General features: G+C 56.1%; 2 protein-coding genes across 2 annotated transcripts; one reads left to right on the top strand and one right to left on the bottom strand.

Annotated features, from left to right (window-relative positions):
* Nucleotides 1–249: 249 nt before the first annotated feature.
* Nucleotides 250–3,590, bottom strand: DCS_03650 (NAD+ dependent glutamate dehydrogenase; the record flags this gene model as incomplete). Its single annotated transcript, XM_040800967.1, has 3 exons — nt 250–343; nt 408–3,324; nt 3,395–3,590. The coding sequence occupies 3 exons, from the start codon at nt 3,588–3,590 to the stop codon at nt 250–252; spliced, it is 3,207 nt and encodes a 1,068-aa protein (XP_040656000.1).
* Nucleotides 3,591–11,981: 8,391 nt separating this feature from the next.
* On the top strand, nt 11,982–12,511 carry DCS_03649 (mitochondrial import receptor subunit tom-22; the record flags this gene model as incomplete). The annotated part of the gene is made up of 2 exons (XM_040800966.1): nt 11,982–12,069; nt 12,135–12,511. 2 exons carry the CDS (start codon nt 11,982–11,984, stop codon nt 12,509–12,511), a joined length of 465 nt encoding a protein of 154 aa, XP_040655999.1.
* Between the last annotated feature and the right edge of the window lie 263 nt (nt 12,512–12,774).

The following is a 12,774-nucleotide window of genomic DNA, read 5'->3' as shown; positions in this document are numbered from 1 at the left end:
CGACCCGTCCCAAACGCAAAATCCAAACTAAAACCGATCGTTCCGTCTCTCCTCGCACCCGACGTCGTACGAGACATCCAAGTGTTGGCACCTCGACGGCGACGCAGCAGTTGGAATCGCCGGAGCCGCAACGTGCACCCAACTCGCATCTCACGCTCACGGGTTATGAAACAATGACACCGACGACATCGAGCGCCGCTCGTGCCGTTCCACCTCGACGACCACCTGTCCTGTCCGCTGCCCCTCAGCTTACAGCCCAACACCACCGCTCACGGACAACTCGCGGACCTGCTCGGCACCGTCACTCTTTCCCGTCATTTTCGCCATGCGCTTCGACATGCTGCTGCAGCGTTAGTTACGTGCACAAGCTCACGTCACGGCTCGGCATCGGCGTCAAAGGTACTCACAAGTCAAAGAAAGCGAACTGGCTCGGCTCGCTGCCAAATTCATACACGAACCGACTGGCCAGGTAGCTTCCGAAAATGCTCCTCAGGTACGAGTCGGGCACACGGGAGATGATCGTCTCCAGTCCAATCTTCTCCAGGAGCAGCGCGGGGAGGGCGTCCTGGAGGACGGCGTGACGAATGCTCTCGTTGGCCCAGAGGTCGGATCGCTGCAGCTCCTCGTCCAGGTCCGTGATGGCCACGGACAGCTTGTCGGACAGGATGGACCGCGGGGCGCCCGTGGCCTCGTGCTCGCGCCAGATGGCCTCGAACTCGAGCCGGGCGTTCTCGCAGATCTTGGCCTGAACCTCGCGAACGTATTGATTGTAGAACTCGGGCGGCTCGCCCGTCTTGGGATCGACGCACATGTTCTCGACGAAACCCTCGTCGTCGAAAGACAGGGATGCGAGCACCTCGAGCGACGACGACGTGACGCCGCCCTTGTTGGCCGAGGCGTCCTTGTACAGGATGCAGCCGGCCGCCTCGAGGCGCAGCTTGGCGTCCTGCGTGATGAACAGGTTGGCGCCCTCGACGATGTACGGGATCGTCGTCTTGCCGTCCTTGATCAGCCTGTTGACCGAAATCAGGTCGATGGATTCGGGACGTCCTCCGCAGGGCACGAAGGCGTCGGTCATGCCGGTGTCGCGCAGGTGGTACGTGTTGCGGAACGAGGTGCCGTTGCTGACGACCTCGCCGCCGGGCAGCGTGATGTTGCTGTCGTCGCAGAGGACGCGGTAGCCTTCCTTGGACACCTTGCTCATGTCGTACTCGCTGATCATGGCACGCTTCCTGGCCAGGCGAAGCAGTTCGTCGCGGTCGAGACCGTTGGGATCGGCCAAGACGCCGGATCCGTCCACGATGGCCGTCCACTTCTCGTTGCCGAGAAGGATTTCGTTGCTGCCGAGGTCGCCGTCGGGGCCGCCCGTCTGCATCTTCCTGACCGTCGAGGGGTCCAGGTCGAGCTTGCGGTAGATGCCCTTGACGTACTCGCGCACCGAGAGCGTCGTCATGCCGTACTTGTCGTGGGGGATGCCGCCGAGCTTCTGCGACTTGCCGGTGAAGAACGACTTCCACCAGGGCGCTCCTCGGGCCCTGGCGTGCTCCGTGGCCCAGTCGACGAGGTCGGCCGTGTTCTCGTCCGGGCCCATGAAGAGGATCTCTTCCTTGCCGTAGAGGTCCACGAGCTTGTTCTTGATGCCCGGGCTGGCAGCGGGCAGGAGGAGGTCGAGGATGCTGTCGATGTACTTCTCGAAGGCTTCCTGGGCTCGATCCTGCTGCTTGGGGTCCAGCAGAATGACGCCCTTGGAGCCGCCCTCGGGGATGTCCTTGTTCTTGCGCTGCTGCGTGCTGGCGAGGCCGTAGTTCTCGTCAAAGAGGTTGCGCGCGTTGATGGCGTAGGCCTCCTTGCTGCGCGACTTGACGATGCGGATGCCGCCGCGGGAGATGTCGCGGAAGCGAAGGTGGAACCCCCTCGACTCGGCACCGATGACGAGGAACATGCCGTAGAGGCGCCGAGGGTACTCGACCTCGGGAAGGAAGGCAGGGTCCAGGCGGAAGCTGAGGGCGACCTTGGTCGGGGTGAAGTAGTTGGTCTTGAGAATGGCATTGTTGAAGACGCGGAAGGCCGTCATGACCATCTCCTCGTGCTCGTTGGCCACGTTCTTGGAGATGGTCTCCTTGAGCCTCTCGTCCGACAGCACCTCTACGATGGGCGTGGGCGCCACCATGTACTGATCGCGTTCGACGCCGAGATGGACGCTGGCAAACGACGCGTACAGCGACCGGACGAGGTCGGGGTAGTTCTGGATGATCTCGAGTATGTAGTCGGGGGTGAACGTCTCCGTTCGGAGGCGTCGCTTGAGCTTGGACAGGAGCGCCGCCTGGGCCGTGTCGGTCGGGTTCAGGAGCTGGGAGAGCGACGAGTACTCGGGCCCCAGGCGGTTGAGGAAGTGCTGCACGAAGACCCACGCGGAGTGAGCGTAGACGGCCTCCTGCAGGCTCAGGTCGCCGACGGCGAAGAGGTTGTGGAACTTGTTCTGGGGCAGGCAGTAGAGGAGGGAGATCTCCTTGGTGATCTGGCGGATCGACTCGTCCATGGGGGGGAAGTAGCCTTCCAGGTGCGAAGCGGGTCGGAGGTAGAGACTCATGACGGTGATGCCGTTGGAGAACTGCTCGACGTACTTGCGGGAGCTCGTCACGCCATAGTAGTGGTACAAGTCACTCAGGGCCGAGAACATGCCGCGAGCGGTGCGGGTGCGGAAGGCGACGACGAGACGCTTCTCCGAGACGCCCTCGATGTCGAAGACTTCGATGACGGGGCCGGCTCGGTTCACGGCCAGCTCGATGAGCTCCTGGTAGATCTGCTTCGTGTTGTCCGTCGCCTTCTGCCAGAAGCCGCTGTCGGAGATGAGCTCCATGTTGGTCTCCTTGGGGTCCGTCGTCTCGGGCTGCTGACGAAACTGGCACTGGTAAACGAAGTAGCAACGGAGCGTCGCCTTCGAGTTGGGACTGGCGCCGATGACGGCGGGCGATCGGAAAGTCTCGACGCGATACTTGGTCTTGCCCTGGTGGTCAAGGTACTTGGCCTCGAGACGCGACTCGTATCGGGGGCCGGCGACGTGGCCCTTGCCGGGTTCGCTGGTGTCGATGTAAATGGCATGGTCGCTGGCCTCCATGTCCAAGCGGATTTCCTCCCGCTTGTCCTCCCGGGAATAGGCCGCCACCTTTGCGGCGTAGAGCGACGTGATCTGGCTGGCAATGACATCGGGGATCTCGATGCGGAAGTACACATCGTCGATGCCGAGCTTCTCGTAGAACCAGCGGATTTGCTCCTCCACGAGAGCCTCGGGGATCCATCCATTTTGCAAGATGATGTCCTTGACTGGAAAGGCAGGAGACGTCAGCCACCGACAGACAACGAACTCGGCTCCGAGCATCCTGCGGGCGCTTACCGGTCTTCATCTGCTCGAGCTTTCCGGCAAACTCGGGTGCAACGTAGCCGACAGTTCCCGACTGGAGAGTTCGGTGGCCATTGGTGTTGCTGTGGAGGGGCACGCTGAAGTGTGTGGGTTGGGGCGAGGGCCCACGGCTGGACTCTTCCGACTGAATGCTGATCAGCGGCTTAAGCTTGGGCACAATGGACGCCATGATGGGCGGCGGCTCTTCGTCTTTTGTTGGCGGATTAAATATTCAGCACGAAATCTGCTCGAGGGGAAGCGTTAGCCTTTTGCGTCGAGGGATGCGCCTGACCGACGTAGGTTCGCGGCACGTATTTGTACGCCAACGAGGCGACACAACAGGGGACGAGCACGCATGTGGAAGCGCGGAGCAGGGTGTGGAATGGGGACGAAGCAACGAACGATGCGGAGGGAGAAGTTTGCCGTGGCCTGGAATCGAGGCCACGGGCAGGCTGCATCGAGACGTGACCAGGGGGGAAGGTAGGTAGGAGGGAGAGGTTACGGCTGACGTTTCGTGCGCAGGTCTCGACCACCCAGCAGGCCGCGAGAAAATGAACGAAGGAAGGAAAGCCAGGACGGGATGGCGACCATCATCGGACTCACCTTGACCAATCCGTGGTTTCCTATGGACCCGCGGGGTTGCAGCGGGCCAATTGAACAGAATTCACAGTCGAGACTGCGGAAAATGAGGTTGCTGGGTTGTCCAAGCCTGTCGATGGTACCGATGGTTGGCGGCGACGCTGCAGGCACAATGCACCTCGAACGCGGCCGGACTGTTGGACCGGTTGGCGGGGCAGATGGCGGGGTTGAAGCGATTTCGGTGCCCTGCAGGATGGACGGGCAGGGTATGCAAGCCGGCGAGGGATGCGCACGCGACGACGCTTGGGACTTTGTGATTATTTTGTAGAAATGTTCGTCAAACTGCGGCCTCGTTAGCCAAGGCCCTCGGCACGGCTCGCATCCTTTCACTCGCCACCAAAGCGGGCAAAGGCCAACCCAACGCCTGACAGCCTCAGCGGGCTCTGGGCAGAGAAAGGGAATGGACGGTGCAGAGCAGGGGCGAGGTGCATGTTCGAGATGGAGGGATAGTTGATGAAATTGGAGAGAGAGCCAACATACCAGGAGACTACCGAGCAGGCAACGGCGGCGAGCAAGGCAAGGGGGAGGCAAGCAGGCGATGTCGAGGTAGGAGGGCAGAGTACGGGATGGAGGGGGGCATGAGTTGCCGCGGAGATGGCAGATGCGAGGGGGGGGTGAGTAGAAATGGAGGAAATATATGCCAATTGGAGGCAGAGGGAGAGAGGGCACGAGAAGGTTGACGGAGGAAGGACTCGTAATCGATGCCCAGAGAATCGTGACCCATATAGAGCCAGGCAAGGACGAGGCGGATGGGCTTCCATTAAGTACCATATTTTGGCTTTCGTACTTTTGACGCAACAGCGCTCGAGGCCACGCCAGAGCTAGCATCATCATTCCCCCTTCACGCCCCATCAAGCGAGGTACGGCAACGGTACAAATTGCAGGGCAGCTAAACCCCGGCAGGTACGGAGTGTACAGTACTCCTCGTACCTCGCGGGGTGGGCTGGGAAGGGAGGCGGGACCCAGACTGGTCGGCACGAGTAATCTTCAAGCACGGAGTACAGTTGATGTACATGTACATGTAAGATGTACCATGTGGGTGGGTGTACATGTACAGTAGGAGGTGGAACCTGGGTACCCGAGTACAACTACATGTACAGTACGTGCATGTGTACATTGGCCCTGCACTCTGCACGTGTACATTGCACTACAGCGCATGTACAGCACGCTACCGTGCATGTAGTGCATTAGTACTCCGTACATACTTACATTAGTACAGTACGTACAATTAAGTAGTTGCAAGTACCTACTCACATACAAGTAAGTACTTGTATGTATGCGCATGTACGGAGTACAGTGCTCAAGTACACCTTTGACGTCCCTGTATTATACTGACACTCAATGCTCGCCGAACATGCGGGCGTCTCGCACCAAGGGCTAAACCGTTTCTGGGACATAAAGTGCAAGCACAATGTTTGTTACGAGCTGCAGTACAGTACGCCGACGGGAACAAAGCCTCCCGGCGCACGAACGAGTGCCAACCCGCCGGCCAATTGCCGTCCTGTCTGCAAATCTGAATAGCCCTCCGCATGGAGTGATGCGTCTAATCAATCGTACGAGAAAGATCCTCACGAGCGTGCCTCGGGCCTCTTGCACCGAAAGGCATTGGCAGATGCCAACGTCGGGCGGTACATGAACATGGCAGGAAGCCATGTCGGAGCGGCTTGACTTGCTCGCCACAGCGGTCATGGTGGCCGTCGCTGGTCCGTGGCAGCATGTACCGTAATTAGTTGTACGTACTTGGAGGGTCGAGGAACTATCGGCACGAAAACGCTTAGTGCATCGTACGTAATTCTAAGGCCGCCGTGTGTATTTCATTACTCGGGTGGTCCACCCCTGTGCAATGAAAACAAGGTCAAGTGACCCTGAACTGCGCCTGCGCTAATAAAGTTGTCCGTCCGTTGCCATAGACGCTCTGGGAACAGTCTATTATTATTTGCCAGAACTCGGTTGGAATTCCCACTCGCAACGTCGTCCAAGACAGGAGGAGCACATGATGACTCTTGCCACCAAGGCCACTCTGCAGGACATGATTTGAAGTCCGACAACGGCGAGCCTGGCCTGTCGAGGAGCAGCAACGCATGCTACCCCTCACGTGCACATTTATCGCCCGAGGCGGGGAACCCAACGCGGAGAACACGTATGCCGCACTCCGTACTTACTTGTACTTTATGCTTGCGTGATCGCCAGGTATCGATCGTCATCACCGCCGAAGCAAGCTCGTCGTAGGCGAAGGGCTCCCCGTCCCGTCGATTACCAAATATCACCGAAGCGCTAGCGCGAAAAGAGCACTGGTGCGACCCAGGATTCTGGCACATGGCCTGCGACGCAGATGCAGGCACGCAGGCATCCGTAGCGGCGAGGGACTTGAGCGGCTGAGCGGCACCCACCAGTCTCCTCCACGCAGCATACTGTACACCTTTGTATACGTATGTGCAGTAGAAGTAGAGTGTGCAGCAATTACCCCGTACTTGTACGTGTACTTGGAAGTGCATATTAAATACGAGTAAGAGTATGCTTGTACTAGGTACGTAACTACTTGAAGGGTTACAGTACTTGTACTGTACATGTAAGTACTGCCCGCAAGTATGGAGTACGGTAGGTGTGCTTGTACTCTCCACTAACTTACTGGCAAATATGGAGTGTGGACAATAATTCACCAACACTCCGGAATACAAGTACAGTACACTTACTTACAAGCTGCACATGTACTCCGTATTTGGAGCTGCTGTGCCTATCCAGGTACGGAGATGTTATGAGTGGCACGTACACCGACTCCACACAAAGGTACTAAGAATGGAACCTGCAAGTACAGTACGGGTACTTCTGCGGTGGAATACAATCAGGTACTGGTAAGCAAGTACTTAATTATACGCAGCAGTAAAGTAGATGTACTCCGTACTGCAGTTGTGCAAGTGCTGTAAGTAAGTACTACTGTATGCGTACGTAGCAGTACGTACGGAGCATCTCCAGCGGGGTTGAGAGGTTCTAAGAAAACTCTGCAGAACCTGTGCTAGCCGCCCCACCTAGCAGCGGAAACTTGGAGTACTTGTATTGTTCTCCATACGGACAACCTACAGTACAGTACAATACTAAGGTACTATACTTGAAGTACTCCGTACTTGCATGTACACCTAATACCGGACGGAGGACTTACACTTACAGTACACGTACCTACAGTACATGTGCTCACGCACGCTGTACCGGAAGAACTTGCAGGTAATGTACGGAGTAGGATTGCTCGGATAAAAGAGCAGCGAGGTGGTAGCGTACGAGTTCCGCAGCGAGACCCCTACAAACGAGCACAAATAAATATGCGAATATGAATGCTGCACGTGCTAGGCAGGCATTTTAGGAATACGGGTAGTACCAGCATGCGTGCTCGTAAGTTGCCGCGCTGTCCGGCTTGTCGGCAGGTATGAGGCATTGCCCCCATCGTCATGCACGAAGCTCTCCGCGGACTGAAGTACATGTACAGTACTTGTACAAACGACTTGTCCTGCACCAGTCAGTCAGGACCCTCCCATCAAACGCTCGCCACTAGCCTCATCGGTATCGATGCTCCACCATCGGTGACGATGGACACCGCGCTGTCCCTGCGAGTGCATCAGCAGACTCATCAGAAATTTTCCGCGGTGCATCATTGGGGAAGCCGGTCAAGCCGGCCAAGCCGTCCGCGGCTGCTTCCCATCCCCAGCTTTTTCTCGATCGCGCTTCTTGCCCGAGCAACCCTGTACCCCAGACATGTGTCGCGGAAAGGGACAACGTCCGGTTGGGCGGGCTCTCCAAACCTCATGCGGGTGTGAACGAGTCTCTACACCCAAGTACGTGGAAGTACTGCCAGGTAGGTACCTACTGTACTTGGGCACTACGATGTACTGCACAGTACGGAGTACAGCACAGTGCCTATAGCTGCCGGTACTACTCCCTACTCACTCATTATTTTAGTATCTACTAGTGCCTGTACAACGCACAGGTGCGAGGTACTATTGGCATCTACAGTACTCCGTACTCCGTAGACGGACCGTTCTTCGGGCACGTTGTCGGCAATACCACTCGTGCACGTAAGCGAGTACGTGTACGTGTACTTGTACTTGTACGTACTCGTGCTTGCAGGCGAGATGCAAGTGCTGCCGACAAGGGCGTCTTGGAGTAATACTTGCACTGTAATACAGTGCTGTACATGTACGAGCCACCCTGCCGCGATCGGAGCCTGAGCCGTGAGTCGATTCCCTCATCACCATCCGGGATTCAGCCCTCGATGACATATTGCTCATACTTGATGTCGCTGCATTCCGTTCGACACCTGCGCTTAGGGCAGAGTGGTCATGCTTACTTGGTTGAGCGACTGAAACAAGCTCGCCAAATTGTGCTTTCTGCTGTACCTCCTGGTGAGAGGTACTCGGGCGAGTGCACGTAATTGTTGTACTTGCCCCCCCCCCCCCCCCCCGCCCAAATGCCTGTGTGCATTCGTACCGCCGACCGTGCCGTTGGCAGACCTGGCATTTTTCCCTCAGCGGCACACCGGAAGGGCAGCCTACTAGGGTGTCTCGTGCACCTGCTACTTGGTGGGCAATAACCCCAACGAGTAGGGCTCGGTACTTGGCCAATACCTGCCAACACTGACCTGCAGATGTGGCAGGTACACTAGAGTGAAGGTGCATGTGCATGAGGTTGCCAACACGCTCGTATAGGTGTGGTCGTGGCATGCGATGCATTGTATCTGCATGCAAGCAAAGGACAATGCTTCGGCAGGCACAAGTCACACGGCGCAGATCGATCACCTACAGGCTTGGCTGCGTCTGAGTTCACCCTGTTGATCGTCGTGTGAGCACTAGCCTCGTTTGCTCACGTACCGCGAGGTGCTATTGCCAATGGTTGGGAGGTGGCGGGATTCGCGGTGAGTGGGCGCAGCCGCCAGGGGATGAGCTTAATTAAGCACATGAGCCTCTGGCGTCACAGCGCCCGCCGTGCTGGCGCCCGCTTTCCGAGTCGGTGTACTCGCGCAAGTATGCGTCGAGTGTATGACGGACGGGGTCTCGTTTGAAGGGATAGGTTCTGGAACGACCACACGACCAACAAGCACCGAGGCACTGTAGGCACGGTAGGTGAAGTACGGTAGGCGAAGTACTGTTAGCAGGTGAAGTACTGTTAGTACTTACAGTAGGTGAAGTGCTGCAGGTGAAGTACTCTACTGTAGGTGCTGTGCTCGCATCCACATGTTCTTGCATGCATCATTACAAGTGCAGGGTAGGTGTGCCAACAAGACAAGTGGACGTACTCCGTACTCCGTACGTACTTGTTCGGTGTACTTGCTGCTATGCGAGTACTTGGGTATTTTTCTTGCGCCGTAGTCGTAGGTGTACTGTCGGCGCAAGCAAGTATTGCAGTACATGTAAAGTACTCCGTACCGAGTATATTACTCCGTACCTACCTAGTACTTAAGTAATTACAGCGCAACATACTTATACATAGTTGTAATGTGCATTTACACATATGCTTGTGCATTGTACGTGTGCTTGCATGTTGTACTGGTCAAGTACTCGGACAAGTACGTGTCACGTTGATACGTGCACACACCCATCCGCTTACACATACTTACGGGTACATGTATCGTACTCCGTACAAGTACAAAAGTAACGCTCGTACATCGTACGGAGCAATTACTTGTACATGCATTGGTACGCAGGTTCAATACCGCTACCGATGTTGCAGCTTTCGAATCAATGGCCGCGGGGAAATGGAAAAAGAAATCGGACCGGCTCCTCCTTCGGTCCCCGCTGGGACGACGACTTGACGCTGGAGTTGGATGGTCGAGTGTGATTTTGAGTTGACCCAGCCACTGTACAAGTACGTGAGTAGTAAGTATTATACTGTAAGCAAGCACAATGATGCACGCCCCACTAACCGTCGGCCGGCTCATCCGTAGACCCCTTTCGATGGCCCTAGAGCATTTCCATTACCCCCAGCTTTCTCAGCTTCCAGTTTCTATTACCCCCGTTTTACTTGATGCGCCGCGCTCGGCCTTCCTCGAGAACGGTAGTGTCCGCCGACCTGTCACTTCGGACTGGTGATCATGGGATTCTCAAGATGCAAAGCGAAAACAAACCCCGGTGAACCGAACCAAACCGATGCCAGTGGCCAATCAATCGTCGCTCCCCAAACCGCTCCTCCAAAGGCAAAGGGCCACGGTGATACCTACAACGCAAGCAAGGCAGGCCTAGAATTCGCGACGCGCTGACGACCAACGCGTTCATGACGATGACAATGACCACGAGATCCATCGCCCGATTGGTATATCCAACCCCTCCCTCCGCCTAATTGCACACCGGTCAATCGCCGACCTGTGCCTTCCCGAGTCTGGCGTGTTGGCGTTGCATCACGAGGTCAACAGAAATCGAACCTGCCGCCATTCGCCTTCCGTTCGGCTCTGCTTGCTTTCATCGGCCGAACACCCCTGCGAGCAGGTCACGGAAACACTTTGTCGAGCGCGGCTTGCGTACGGGTACGAGTGGAATACACGTACAGTACAGCATTACCCGTTCTCGTATACAGTGATACGCCGTACATGCAAGTACATGTAGGGCTTGCTATGCTTCGGTGCTTACTTGCTCACGCCCTCTACAGTATATTTTTGGTGCTTCGTCTCCGTGTTACTTGCCGTACTCCGGACTGTACCTGTACGTACGTACCATTGTTTCATTCCGGTCTAAATGCATGTACGGGATGGATACGAGGACTTCATTCGTACCAACTCATACAACGGACTGTACAGCTTCAACCACCGCGTCCGCCGACGATCCACTTCCTATGAACTCGGCTTCATCATGCCGTACCGACCGGATGTCCTCCCCGGATTCCGTGACGAAAACAAACATGCTCGTGCCAGTTCTATGGTGCGTGGCAGACAAGGTGCGACAACCGGTATGGCGGTTCCGATTTCTCATGTCTCATTATCATTTCTCATTCTCAACCATCTACGGTGTAAAAGTGCCTTCGTCAAGTGACGTTCACTTGTGACTCGAACAAGACCCCTAGAGCAATGAAATCTATTATTAGCTTTTCGGGTTGTTGCTGGCGGCGGTACCACACACGGGTCCACGGCCCGTCTTCTGTTGACCGAAATACCTAGGACGAGTGCCGCAAGCGAAGGAGTTGTTGTACACGCAAGTGCAAAAGTTGAACAGGGGACGACAGAAGTGAAAGCAAGGTGCCGTGTCGTGGAGAAGCCAGATCTCGTGACCTGTGGTGGTTGATGAGGAATCCCATCCTTGCCCATTGTAGACTACGTGCCCAGAGTGTCCTTAATTACTTGTACGCATAGCATAGGTGCATGCACGCGTGCTCGTACGCATACGTGAATACGAGCGCACTACCGCGAGATTGCCATCACTTTCTTGTTGGTCAAAGGCCCGTCGTTCTGGTCTGGGCTGTCCGAAGACTACTTCGTTTCTCATGGGTTGTATTACATAATCCAACGCGACAGGGTCGACCGGAAGATGACACAGCACCTCACGTGACACCGCCATTACTTCGGTTAAACTTGGCTCAAGTCAGAAGCTCTGAGCTGCCACTGCTGTGCACATGAGCACATGTGTACCTCTTGATTGTACCTTGTCGTGGTGTCGGAGATTCCGCCAGTCTAAATATCCCAACTGGCCAAAATTTCTGAAAAGGCAACGCCGTCGACGCGATTCCCAACTGAGTGGACTCAAGCAAAAGACATCCCTTCCCCTTTGACGATACGGCCTAGGGAAGCTCTCGAATCGAGCCTTTGCGTCAGCCCTCACCACCGATCGTATTGCTCGCCTTGTCGAAGGAGTTCACCCCGAGGCTTGTGAAAACCTCCTCGTCAGGTAGCGCAGGGTCGACATCGCCAAAGGGACCTTGATTCATAACCCATCTCCTCCCCTCGTCATCTACACCTATTTTATCTCCCAAGATGGTTACCCTCACCGAAGTCGAGGACGAGCACTTTCAGTCCAGCCAGGCTGAGCACGACCTTGACGAGGATGACTTCACCGATACTGGTTTGTCCATCACATCATGTGCCGGCCTCCACGCAACGCAGGCGCGCTGACTGCCATTCACAAAGATTCCGAGATTTCAAACGAATCCGATTTTGATCCCACAAACGAGACGTTTGCCGAACGACTATACGCCCTACGCGACATCATTCCTCCCACCACGAGAGGCTGGGTCTCCAGCCACGTCAGCTCCATCTCGAGCAAGGCGTGGAGCGTTCTCTCCTTCAGCGGAAAAGGAGCCTGGGTCATCACCACTTCGGCTCTTTTCTTCGGAGTCCCCTTTGCGCTGTCCTTTGCCCAGGAGCAGCAGCTCACCGCGATGGAGCAGGAGTACAACATGAGGCAGCAGGGCAGTGAGCTCTTGACCGCTGGCGCTGATCAGGGCACCACCGCTGAGAAGGTGGGAAGTGCACTTGGTAGCAACCCGGCCAAGCCCTCCCTTTAACCTGCTCGGCTACATTCAGATGGACATTGGAAACTTCGTTCGACGCAGCCTTGAGATTTGAGAGTTTGGAGGCTAGCAATGAGCCTCACATGTACAACAAGAGTGACCGACACTGCCGTGTTCCCTCTCCATGCGAATCGCTGCAAGTACCTGCCAGATGGCAGAGGATGTGTCTTTGGCGAGATGTGACGAGACGGTGGCTGCAAGGATCGTGGTATCAATCTCTCCTCCATGGCACATGGTATTGCATGTATATGTCATGC

Source organism: Drechmeria coniospora, chromosome 02, assembly GCF_001625195.1.
Source record: "Drechmeria coniospora strain ARSEF 6962 chromosome 02, whole genome shotgun sequence".
Lineage (NCBI taxonomy): Eukaryota > Fungi > Ascomycota > Sordariomycetes > Hypocreales > Ophiocordycipitaceae > Drechmeria > Drechmeria coniospora.
This window is presented reverse-complemented; position numbering and strand designations above follow the sequence as displayed.